At 40.2% G+C, this 13,198-nt stretch overlaps 1 protein-coding gene across 6 annotated transcripts in view; it reads left to right on the forward strand.

The window, feature by feature from the left end:
* LOC104566645 (ligand-dependent corepressor) overlaps positions 1-12,704 on the forward strand; it is a 50,849-nt gene extending 38,145 nt beyond the window's left edge. For all 6 annotated transcript variants that reach the window (XM_088528695.1, XM_088528694.1, XM_088528696.1 and 3 more), the window contains 4 exons: positions 839-971; positions 5,365-5,652; positions 8,448-8,541; positions 11,356-12,704. In XM_088528695.1, the coding sequence (XP_088384821.1) occupies positions 5,415-5,652; positions 8,448-8,541; positions 11,356-12,325 (1,302 nt within the window). In that variant the 5' untranslated portion in view covers positions 839-971; positions 5,365-5,414 and the 3' untranslated portion in view covers positions 12,326-12,704. The remainder of the gene's footprint in view (positions 1-838; positions 972-5,364; positions 5,653-8,447; positions 8,542-11,355) is intronic.
* The last annotated feature ends 494 nt before the right edge of the window (positions 12,705-13,198 follow it).

A 13,198-nucleotide genomic window follows, 5' to 3' on the forward strand; every position in this document is an offset into this window, starting at 1 on the left:
AGTAATTTTAATATTACTTAAAATGAAAGTGGGAGGGAAAGGCCAGGAAGGGAATTATTATTATTCTCTTGAGCTGGAACAAGACATCAAAGTGGAGAGGAGGGGGGGAAAAAAGGCAGAAAAGAGAAAAAGCTCTCAAACATTTAAGGTTTGTATTTTTATAACTATAGTCTTGTAGTTCTTGAATTATGTTTAAAATGTATAGCTTACTCTGGCATTTTGCACAATTCCTAGCTAAAGCACTGGTTTTTATTATTGAAATAAAGAAATATTTTTTGCTATAACTGAGTTGCTTCAGTTCAACTATAAGACATATAATGAACTTGAATTAATTAGAGGTGTTGCAGGCAGCAAACCTAAGTGTTTTTTTTAAGTTAAGAGTAGCTACTACTAAGACTTTTGGCAGACCTGTTTGTTGCTACTGCTTAGTCATTTGTTGCTCTCTTTGCAAGAATGCTGTGTAGAGTAAGTAGAATTTTCTGTCTATTTTGTCCTTAGCAGTTAGTTCATATAGAACTAAAAGTACTAGCTGAAGAGCAAATGTTAGAAATCAGGCTTGTGACCAAAATGCAAGGTAAAATATCTGAATAATTTCCTTAATGGTAAGCTCTTGTTTCTCATACTGCTATCAAATCTTTTAGTCTTCTATTACGTTTATGACAACAAAACAGGGCAAAGTCCAGTGTACTGGAGAGGCCAAAAATTCAAGTTATGATTTAAACAGATCTAACTTTGTGCTGCGTGTCTAGAAAGTTTTGAGCGTATTAAAATATTCAATGCCTATGACTCTCTAATTCTGCAGGCAGAAAGAACTTACAAATATTAAATATCTTTGCAGGAACACTTAGTCAGTCTGGATGAGCCAGCCTCGGAAGCTGGACAAGAAGCTCTGCTTAGACAAGAGCAAGCAAAAATCATTCGGTTTGAGAGGCAAGCGGAAGAGTTCCTCAATGCAGTCTTTTACAGAAAAGGTTGGTTTTAACGGAGTGGGGTGGGGGGAAATGGTATCTCTTACTGGTCTTTTTTTTGCATGCAATGCAGGTATCTCAAAGATGGGATGTTCAAGGTGTCATTGTATACTCAATATTTTTCAGTTATCTTGCGTATTTATCAGGAATATCAATTCTCTCTCTAATAATGTATGAGTCTGACACTGTAGGCTTGGGAGGGAGGAAGGGAAGGCATCACGTTTAACCCTAAAACAAAACCCTCCCTGAGAACACTGGTGCTTTGTAATTTTGGGGGGTTTACTCGATTCTTCCCAAGCAGAACTGTTCCTCTGAAACAAATGGTGTTAGGTGAGCGTGCTCTTTGGAGGCAAGGTGAGAGAGTGATGTGAGGAGTGTTTTATTTTGGTCGATTTGTTTGGTGTGTGCGTTTTTATTTGTTTGTTTTTGATGGTTTCTATTGTAATGCAGCTTTTCTTAAAGGTCAGCACTCTTCTTTCTGACTATGGTCTGTAGTGAATTCTTCCCCCCCGCCCCACAATACAAAATATTGCTGGACCAGGGCAATACATGGATGATATGAGAAGTGATCAGCAAAAGAATTGGAAAACTTTTACTATAAAATATCCAGAGAACTGTAAAAATAGCTAAATAATAGAAAAATCTTGTAAATCTTGGCAGGAGAGTTATGCAAGTTAAACTAAGAGGGAACAAAACTCATTTCACTGTATTCGACCTATCTGGGCAACAGCAATCCAGAGGTTGCTTCCAAATGCATCCTGAATGACAGTATGTTGTACTTATCAGCATAACCCATGTGTGAGGAAAATCTGCCAAATCAGTAATTCCAACACGTCTGTTGGGGCACAATGCACAGCTTCAGTTTAACAAATTAGAAATTACTGCAACCAGTCCTCAGCCCATCCTCCCAGTGACCAAAATATTTAAAGGTGTTTTAAGTAGATAACAGTATTTTAGCCTTGCTTTTATGATTTATATGAATAAATACAAACTACACCTCATGATGTATTGCATAAAGCACATAGGATGGTGTGAAGGATAGTTATTGCATTACTACAGATAGTTCAGATAATTCTTTTATTCCAAGTCTCCCTTTTCAGGCCCTTTATTTCCTTTAAAGTTGAGGTTGCTTTCCACCTCCCCCTACTCCCCACCCTACTTTAACTGCAGGAGTAATTTCAGAAAAAGGAAAAAAAACAGGAAAGTATCAATTTCTCTAGAGTCACACATAAGGATCAAATGTGAAAATTTAAATTTAATATTAAATAGATAAGGCATTAAAAAATGGAAGTGATGAAGAGGGAGTGATTTTTCAATTAGAAAATATGGAAAAAGTGGTCAGTATATATTTTTCCTAATTTTGAGGGAAATAAAATTGTCAGATACTATAATGTGCTAATAATGGATTTAACACTCTGTCCATGATCAGATGCACAGAATGAGGATAATGAAATCACTTCAGGCAGCTAAGACTCACTGGGTATTGTTTTTCTTTATTTTTTTAATATGCACTTTCTTCCTTCCTCTGTTAAGGCTGTGCTTGGCGCAAGAGTAACATAAGGAAGGATAAAGAGCCTGGAAGGAAGTCAGTTCTGATTCCTTAGTGCATCATTATCAAGCTGGCCTGTATTTAGATTGTTTTAAGGGTTATTCGCAGGTGCCACGAGATCTCCAGACAATGTCCTACCAGAGGATATAACGTGGCCAATATTCTGAGTCTGCTCGTTGCCCACAGAGACTTGGCTCTCCTGGCTTCATGCCAGTGATAACTTCTTTTTTTCTTTCCATCCCCCCTGCCACTAACATTTAAGAGTGATATTTTGCAGCTCAAGCAGATCAGAGGAAGCTGCAGATGTTCAGTGAACAGCTGCCTGTTGCAGGTCAAGCACATGCGTTCATATGTTTAACATACATAGATAGTTATCAATAGCAGCAAACTTTGTAAACAGGTTTAGCATAAACTCATCTGGGCTGCTTTTTCTGCCTTGTGGCCAAGGCACTCAGACTCAGTAATGCTTCTGTCAACTATTCCTACTTCTCAGTTTTCAGTTCTCTGATACTTTCACCTTTTGGCAGGATAGGACTCTCTTATGATGGTTTAATGAAATCAAATCTCCTTGGGTTGCTATTTCCTTTCTAGGGTTTGTGCATAGATAAAATACATAAAGCATGTTACACTTTTAAAGCTCACATGTACTATTTTATAAAAAGCTGATAAAGATTTGCAGTATTTTTTTTTCTGTGATGTCATCTCTGTTTTAGTTAAATCATTATTTCAAACAAACAAACAAGGTCAAAATAAACCTCTGGTTGGCTTCAAGTGGTGCTGCAGTCACCAGCAAGTATTTTGCACTTGCTTTTGAACAACTTTAATACTTAGCATTTAAAATTCATGCTCTCTATTTAGCAAGAAGTCTTAAAGGTAACTACTCTTCTATTTGAAAAATTAGTTTTGTGTAGTGATTTTTGTCTTGAGCAAGCCTGGAAAACCTCTTACTAACCACTCTGTGCCATGTCTTTAAAGTTGAGAGATTAGAGTCTTATGGCTGTGGTTATAAAATGATATTTTCTTGGAAATTGGAATATGTCCAACTGTAGGTGTTGTTGATCTACAGTTGTGTGTATATGGCAGACACTCCAGAGAGGCACACAAGAAGTGTGACTCTTGTTCAGGAAACACGGTTAGCGGGAGCTCTGGTCCTTCTCTGCAGCACGTGTTTGTGTTCCCGGCACCTGCTGAAGTGTCGGCCGCAGTGGGGAAAGGTCTTTGGTTTGTGCCCCAGAATTTCATTCTTTGGGCTCTCCTTGTGCCTTTTACAGGCTTGAGCAGAGAGCTTGGAAAAGAGGGGAAATCTCGTCCTAGCTGAGAAACACCTTCCTCCCAGTTATGGCTCGCTTCCTTGTGGACTGTTTGGGAAGAAATTTGGAATATGAGCCATACTTAAATTTAGATATTGCTCATCTCTTGGGGATTTCTTAAAATTCTGGTGTACCGTGTACTTAGCAACAATAAAACATCCTGCAGAAAAATGACAGGATGCTATTTCAGAATCAGAAAATACAGAAAAATGACTAAGTATTTACATAAATCCCTCAGAATTTACAGCTACCGTATTAGTGTAAGATCACACATGATGATTTTATAAGCTTTTAGATTTAGAAAGTTATATTTCACAGGAAGGAACCTGAGCTTGCTATATGTTTATTTGAAGCTCAGTACGGCTGCTCATCAAGAAAAGCAGCGAGTGCCTAGTGCTGCTGTCTGGTTTGTGCACAGCTCCCTGCTCAGACGTTCAACTCGGGCATCCTTTACTGATAGCTCTAAAACAGCTGTGCTGTTGAGCCATTTTTTGTAAAAAATGCAGCAAAAGGTAAATCTATCACAGTTAATACTGCTACTTTATATCAGTTAATTCTGATACTTTAGTTCAATCTTGATAGATTACCTTTCAATCTGAGCATTTTTTTTTTTCCCTGCTGTTGGAAGGACAAGTAAAAACTTTGCTATTACTCCTTTTCAAAGTTCTTTTTAAGGATTTTTTTGAGATTGTAAAGATTTGTTTGGAGACTGTTCAGGAGTGGGGTCACATTTGCTCTGACATGATGAATCAATACTTGTGTGAAACACTGGTTTGTATTCGTGTACTTTTGTTGCCCATATCCTCAAATACTTTTGTATTTATGCTGTATTATTGAAGAAAAAAAAAGCTTCCAATTCACATTTCTTACTAATAGGTTTAGTAACTGTTTTAGACAGTCTGATATCTTTTTTGTGTGTATCTGAAAGTCCTCTGGGTAGTATTTGATGCTGCTTTGATTATAATGATAAAAATGACAAGAAATAGGTAGAATGGGATGGAAGGCACTTGAACTCTTTATGTTTTAAGGTAAAATATTGTGTGTGGATGAGAGCTACTGAGCTTTATTTCCAGGTAATTTTGTAGGGCCCTGCTCCCCCTTCCCCTTTCTCTCCGCTCCCCTCTGTAGCTGCAGGTAAGTTGCTCAGTTCTTCCATGAATAATCTGTTCTACTTTTTGTAATGAATTTCTTTGCTTGGTGCTTTTCTTGAGTCCAGCTCACCTTTACATTTCCACCCTTTATTAAGGCCTGATTGGATATAATTGAAGCAAAATGCAAGATTGAGTATTTCATGTAGGAAACTCTTATTTGGGTTATATATTAGAGATATATAGATATATCGTATATATTCTTATATATTATATTAGAAATAGTAATGCTTCTCATGGAGGTATCCTAAGGCTAAGGTACATATTCTACAGAAACTATTTTATTTCTGTCTTTTTTTATAGATTTTTTTTTTAATAAACTGATTTAATATAAAAGCGGTTTTACTTGAAGTGCATCCTTTTAAAAAAAAAATCTCTAATGTTTGCAGACAGTCCTAGGGTCTCTGACCCCAATATTCCCCTAGTGGCCCGTGAGATCATGCAGCGAATGATCCGACAGTTTGCTGCTGAATATACCTCAAAAAATAGCTCTACTCAGGACTCCAGCCAGCCCAATAGCACAAAGAACCAAAGCCTGCTGAAAGCATCTCTGGTCGCCTCCTCTCCCACGGCTGCAACTGCTCAGAACCCTGTGCTCAGCAAACTTCTCATGGCTGACCAAGACTCACCTCTGGACCTTACTGTCAGAAAGTCTCAGTCAGAACCCAGTGAACAAGGTAGGACTGTTACCAAAGTGTCTTGCATCCTATCACGATCCACTAGCGACGTTCTTGTCGCCAAGACAGACACCTCGGCGTTTGCACGTTTACCTAAAATGTTAAATGGAAAAGTGGTAGATGTCATTACAGGAAAACGATGACTAGTTCGATACGGCCCCTAGAGAAAAGACCTGTTGAAAGATTGGAGGCTCGCAGACACGAGTCTTTCTGAAGAAGGGCAAAAGGGCTGGACGTGCTCCAAACTCTGGGGACAAGTGTGCTGTTGCTGCTGGGAGCTGCAAGAAGTAGTGTATCAAATAGACTGCACACTTGCTGCTAAGGCAAGGTCACGTGGTCGTGGAAATTATAATGTTGTCCCTTGTTCTGATGATCAATACATAATTTGACTAAAGGACTGATTGATTTATTTTCTTTCTGCTCATAGTGTGAAAGCAGTGTCTTTTAAAGATACTAATTCTGGGACAGCCTGGTAAAGGCTGTAAAAATGATACCCATGAACTGTATAATAGATTCCCTGTTTATGTGTTTACAAGAAATGTCTTTTTTCAATCTTAAAAATAGACTTGTTCTGCAGAGCACAGATGAATAACTTGTAGTACTGTTGCAGGGCTTGTTTCAAATGGGAAACTTGCTTTCTATCAAAAAAAATTAACAAGCAAATTTTGCAGGAGATTATGTGAATGTTTCTTTTTCTGAAATATGGAATAGAGGTTATCAGAGCATCTTACTGATGGGGTTAAAATTAGCCCTTTTACCCTTCTTTAGAAATGTGTTGCTAAGTGCCTGAAATCAAATACAATTCTATCCAACACAAGGTAGGCTGTTCATCCTCAAGTAGAAAAGCCATGTGCTAGCTTGGACAGTGTTTGTGGGTATCTTTTTGTTCTCTTTTACACTTGGGTTATGGAGTCTTTTGTGAGAAGGTTAATTTTGTGTGTCCTACGATATACAGCTTGGACATGTGGGAAGTTGCTGTTTGTATCACTTACTGCTAAAGCCTCAACACTTCAGTTAAAATATTGTAAGGAAAGTTCTGTGGTAGGATGACTTCTTTAGAATAAATTCTATACGTTTGTTTAGCTGATACACTTATCTTTGTAGCTGATTTTATAATAGATGTAATTAACTAGTGTCTTTAACATATGTATTTATAATGATCAAAGCAGTTTAACATTTGTGAAGCTCTTCCCTGAAAGACAGAGACTCTGTTTCTGAGTTTTGATTCTGTTTTTTTAATGAGCATTCAGTGCTGAGAGAGAGAACATATACCTACCCATAGATGTTGAGAATGAGGTTGAGTTGTTATCTAGCTCCCAACCTATGAAAAAGCTTCAAGATAACTTACAATGTTCATACACTTGTCAGAATTAGAGCATGCGCATATTAACTTATGCAGTAATCCCTTAGCTGATGTATTTTATTTCAATTTATATTAACATATCTAGACAGGGAATTTGTCAGACTTAGGAGCAGTTTAAAAGGTCATCCCAAGAGAGTTCCATTGGGGCTTTCTGCTGTGTTTCTGTTGTAGAAGGCCAAAGGGAATCAGTCTCTGTGGGGAGTGAGTCTGGGTCCAGCTTGTTCTCACAGATTGCAGGGTCCTGATGACCCAATAGTCACCCGGATGAAGCCTGTTTGGAAGCAGTCTGTGTGATTTAGTCCTCCTCTGGAAAAGGAGGAGCCCCTTGAGTTGAGTTACCGTATCTTGTGCCTGGACAGCACCCTGTTCAAAGGAAGCCCAAAGTCTCTGCTTGCTTAAGTTTGGGTTACGGTAACTTCCCAAAAGGGGTGAGTGGAACAGCTTTCCATAGGAGGTCAGTTCTAGCTCACCGTTTATCATTTTGTGTTTTTTCCATACGTCAGGGGAGAATTCTAAGCACTGTGAAAGCCATCCTGTATTGTTCGTGCATTTGGTGGCGCTTACTTGAGTAAAATAGAAAGAGCGAGTAGATTTGAAAAGTCGGCAGTTTACCTTGCCAACAGATTTCATTTATCCTTGCTTCATAAATTCCTTATTTCAGAGTTTCCAGGAATTTCAGATGGCTGTGCTGCTTCTATGGCAATGTTGCCCTATTTTAATAAGCAGAATTTCAAATCGTTTTAGTGAGACGGAAGCAAGGCTTGCCTAGCAAAGTGCTCTCCTCTCCCCTTTCTGTTGTCTGGAAGCACATAGCTCGCATAAGGGCTTGCAGAGGAGCCTGCCTGGGTAAGGGGAAGTGCCATTAGTGTGTGTCCAGACGAGAGTGGAAGCAGCAGACTAGCAGGAGAAACACTTTGGGATGTGGAAGGAGAGAGAGATTCAAAGTGACGGGATGGAAAGGGGAAAAGTAACAACAGCTTTGCCAGGAAGTGCCCAACAGAGATACGGAGAAAGGATCAAGTCAGGTATGGTGCTTTTCACTTTGCACTTGAGAACAAATTTAGAATATGAAATTCTGACATGACCTTTCCTCCATGGATTTGGATCAAGAATTTTTCAAATATTGGCTTAAAACCTCCAAAGTCTCAGGAGTTGGGAGACTGTCTCATTTTGGGACCTCTGAGGATTAGTTGCACTGTAGCTTGTGTTGTATCCTGAACTGTCATTTGTATGCCCTGACACTGGTAACAGGGATGTACTTTTAACTTTGCCATTTTTTGAGACTCTTGATGACTATGTTGAAGAAGTTTGTAACCAAATTGTTAATAAACCCAACTTTTTTAGAAAAGAAAAATCCATGTGCTATCCTACCCGTGCGAATATGCCTGATCCCGTTTCTTCACGTGCTCAAGTCATTCTTTTGTCTCCATAGACGGAGTGCTTGATTTATCCACTAAGAAGAGTCCTTGTGCCGGCAGCACCTCTCTGAGTCATTCTCCAGGGTGCTCTACTACTCCAGGGAATGGGTAAGAGAGAGCAACTTTCTACAACCTTTTAAACTGCTTTGTACTAAAATATTGTGTTGTCTGCCTCCTGTTAATGTTAACTGATTTTTGGTTTTAACCCTTTGGAGTAATTTCAATGTGGACCTTTGGCAACCTTCACCCCACCTGCCAAATAAGAGCTGTTGTAAACCAAAGCAGGTTTAACTTAAGAAGTCTAATATCTGTTATTTTGGCTAATTTAGTATTTAGCCAAAGATCTCTTCATTATCTGCTTCTTGGATTCAGTGATGTGATGTCTATGGAGATGGGGATTGAGGCAGTTAAATGTATGAAGATTTTGGCAGTGTAATTTAGATTCCCTTCCTTAGAGGAAGGCTAAATAACCCCAAATTTATTTATTTTAGAGTTAGCAATGATTTGAGTGATGAACCAAGCCGAATTAGACTTAAGTCACTGAATGATCTTTGTTAATATTTCCTAGCAGATATCACTACTTAAAGGGGGGAGAAAGTCTGAGAGTTCAGAAAACTTTAATTACAGTTTCTTCGATTTCTGATTGTACTGTAGCACGGAAGGAGTTTAAAAGACTTTAAAATATATGGTGTACTCTTGTCTTCCTTAGTTCAAGGTGCAAAAGAATGTTCTGCCCCCAAAATTACTATTATATGTCCTATTTCTAATGGTCAGAGCTTACATATGCTTGGCAACCCTTGACTCTTGGCTAGGATTTTACCTTTTTTGGAGAGACTGGCTGGGGGTAAGAGGTATTTTGGGTGCTTATGAAAGAATTTTAGTTTGAAGCTATTGTGAACAAGTGATCATCTTTTTAGCAAGGTACAGAAGGAGTACATGGATTCAATTAATACTTAATTCCTGGTTCTAACCTTATAATAGCCTCTGACTTGATGTATTTTTAATCTAACGCCATCCCAGGCGAGTGCACCCACCCATTCCCCCCTCTCTGCTAACAACTTATTTGACTTTTTAAGCTGTCTTTGGAAAAACAATAGTATCTCAGTCTTCCTCTTCAGGATTACATTTCCATCTTAAAATTTCTAGCAAGAAAATAGTTCAGTCCTTCCTTAACATTCAGTCTTAGTCCTTTAAAAAAAATTCTTCAGCATAAAACTTCCCTCGCAGCTCCCCCGTTTTGATGCAGAAGGGGTTATTTTGAGCCTTATCTTCCTATGAGGACAGTAAAAGCGGCCAAGGCTGCGTAGTCTGTTTGCGTATCGAGGGAGGGCCCAAGGGCGGCACGTGGGGAGCGCAGGGCCAGCGCCTGGCGCTGTCCTCACGGCTCCTGCGGATCGAGGGAGGACGTGGCATCCTGGCACCTGTAGGCACCTGTGTAGGTGCGTGGTCATGAGGGGGACGCGGTCTGCTCCGCTTCCAGGGGGGACACCCGTCTCCTGGCGAGCTGCCCGCGTGGCCCTCGGGTGCAGGGAGGCTGGTGCACGCTGCAAGGCTCGTGCTGCTGCCCGAGGGGCACAGGATGCACGTGGCTGGAGAGGGCTGCCTGGCACGGCTGCCTCGTACTCCCATCTTCTGGATTTTGTTCTGAATCCGCATTGACTCCTTACCCGCTTCCACTAAGACCTACCAGCTCCTGGAGGGGAGTTACCTGCCCCTGTATTGAGCACTGCGTGCCTTACATGTGACGTGTCAGGTCCTTTCAGTGGATACGTTTTTACTCTAAAAAATTATTACAGTCTAAATGTGACAGTCAATAATGTACATTTTCAATAGCGCTTATCTTTAAATAAGGCTGGTTGATCTAGATGGCATCAGATCAGTATAGTGTCCTAAGGCATCACAATATAATTGATTCCTAGTCTCTTCATTAATTTCTGTCTTGAGTGTGGAGAAGTTTGGAGGTGTTTTTGGAAACTATGTCATTTCCTGGCCAGTGTGACTCAGTTATTAGAAGGACGTAACCAAGGAATATATTAAAATTCATATGTTTATCTACAATAGTAGTAGCAGTTTGTGTCATAGAAGAGAGAAAAAAAAACATAAGGTGTAAGGATAATAATAATGCACACTACTTTTTTTTTTTTTTTTAAACTATTAACCCTGTACCTTGACTAAAGTTTACAGTTGGAATTTGGGGGTGGGTTGGGGGTGTCTTTTCTAGTCATGACATGTATCAAATGAGGATGAGGGACGTGTATACGTGTAACTAGTGGTTGAGTGAGCAATTTGGTAAGTCTGGTGTAATGCAGTGTCTGTCTGTGTGATCTGCAGTATCCCAGCTTTTGTGTTTGATGCTTAGTGAAAGCCAGACAATATCCGAGGCCTGCTAAGCATTTTTATTCCGAGTAGCAAAATCTTCAATATGATATAAGCAAACATCATCCAAGTTTTCCACCTGTGTGTAGATGCTGCAGGTGGCAGTCATACTTGCATGTTGAACATGTTGCATTTTGGCTTACTCTTTTATTACTGTTCTTGTTTAGTGGTAACGTCACACCAGTAACACAGTTCTGTATAGATCCATGGAGATTGACTATTACTTTGTAATTAAGGTGCTATTTTCAGACGCTTGCGCGAAGTCTTTTCTACTCCGAGAATTTGTGAACCCAACCAGAGACCAGCCAACAGGTTTCATTTTTTTTCTTTGCCCAAAAAGCTTCTCTTTTTTTGCAAACAAGTTTTAAAACTGACTGATGCTGAGACTTTTTTAAAAAAATTAAAAAATAAAAAAATAGAGAAAAATAAATAACTCAAAAAGTGATGTTACCCAAGCAAGGCCTTCTAATAAAGGAGTGGCCCCCTCACCCATCCCTCCCTACCTGTGCAAGTCCTGCTCACATCAGTTTCCTTCCATCCAATTAGGCGACCTGGGAGACCCAGCCAGCACCATCCGGAGGGACTACAGAGTGGTGATGGGGGACCTCCGAGAAGCTTGCAGGATGGAACCAGGGAAGGTTATGGCCACTCCACATCTCTTAAAGTTCCGCTGGCTCGATCACTCCAGATTAGTGAAGAACTGCTGAGCAGAAACCAGTTTGCTACGGCTGCCAGCCATGGGCCATCTGGACTACAGAATCATGGACAGCACTTAATATTATCCAGGGAGGCTTCTTGGGCAAAACCACACTACGAATTCAATTTCAGCCGCATGAAATTCAGGGGAAATGGTGCACTCAGCAACATCAGTGACCTTCCTTTTCTTACAGAAAACTCTGCCTTTCAAAAAATGGCACTTCAAACTAAACAGGATGGGAAAAAGGACGTGAGCCATTCGTCTCCTGTGGATTTAAAGATACCACAAGTTCGAGGCATGGACCTTTCATGGGAGTCCCGCACTGGTGACCAGTACAGCTATAGCTCTTTGGTAATGGGTTCACAAACGGAGAGCGCGCTTAGCAAAAAGTTAAGGGCTATCCTTCCAAAACAGAACAGGAGAAGTTTGCTGGATGCTGGACCAGATTCCTGGGGCTCAGATGCTGAGCAGTCTACCTCTGGACAGCCATATCCCACCTCAGATCAAGAGGGAGATCCTGGCTCCAAGCAACCTAGGAAGAAGAGAGGGAGATACAGACAGTACAACAGCGAGATACTGGAGGAAGCAATCTCTGTGGTTATGAGCGGGAAAATGAGTGTTTCCAAAGCTCAGAGTATTTATGGGATCCCCCACAGTACACTGGAGTACAAAGTTAAAGAGAGGCTGGGCACTTTGAAAAACCCTCCAAAGAAAAAAATGAAATTAATGAGGTCGGAGGGGCAGGATGTTTCAGTGAAGATTGAATTAGATCCCCAGGGAGAAGCAGCACAAAGTGCAAATGAATTGAAAGATGAGTAGGGATGTTGTAGAGTGCCAATTACTTTGCAAACTGGGTGAGCACTACTGCATAGTTCAACCACCCCTGAGCACACCTGATTCCTCTGTTTACTGCAACTTTCCTTTGCAGTTTAACACAGACTCGCGTGGACGCAGGTGAAAGGTGTGCTCTGAATGTCACGCTTGTAAATTTTTCTAGCCTGGTATGGCTCAGTTCCCCCCTCCTTCACCCGTCCACTAACCCTTTATCCCCTTTTTTCCTTTTTCCTTTTTTTTTTTTCTTTTGCCTTTTGCATGTTTCTCTGTAATAGAGAGCTGAGTTACCTCACAAGGAATGCAGACCTGTGGAAGTGGACACCTTGCCTGTAGAGCCTGCCTGAACTTCTGCTGTTGGATTTGTTTTGGAATATTTGCCTTTAGAGGGGAAGAAAATAAGTCCACTTGGTTAAACTGATTCTCTCTTAAAACCAGGCTTTTTTCATTGAGAATCAGACTGTCCTTCAAAATGTTTCAGAAAGGTGTTTTTTTTGTTGTTTTTGGTTTTTTTTTTCCTCCTTTAATTTGATCCAGTTGATTGAAAGATTTAAGCTAAATCAAGTCATTTAGGAATGGTACCTCTCTTGAACTCAGAGATTTGTATATTAGGTGCATAATCAATTGGGTCTACTTAGGCTCTCCGCTCTTTCCTTTTCTAAATTAAATGTACTTGCTGTTCACGGCCTGCTTAGTGCTCACCCGGAGGGGAGGGAGGGAGACCTTACACACACTACCTTGGAATACTTTGGTTAATTACTTTGTAACACTACCTTCGCTGTAATTTTGTTTGATACTTTTGAAGGGTGATATTTAGACTCACCTGCTTGAGGATGTAGCCTTATCTCACGGAAGACAAGC

Source organism: Tinamus guttatus, unplaced genomic scaffold (assembly GCF_059628265.1).
Source record: "Tinamus guttatus ecotype Peru unplaced genomic scaffold, ASM5962826v1 Tinamus_guttatus_pri_ptg000314l, whole genome shotgun sequence".
Taxonomy (NCBI): domain Eukaryota; kingdom Metazoa; phylum Chordata; class Aves; order Tinamiformes; family Tinamidae; genus Tinamus; species Tinamus guttatus.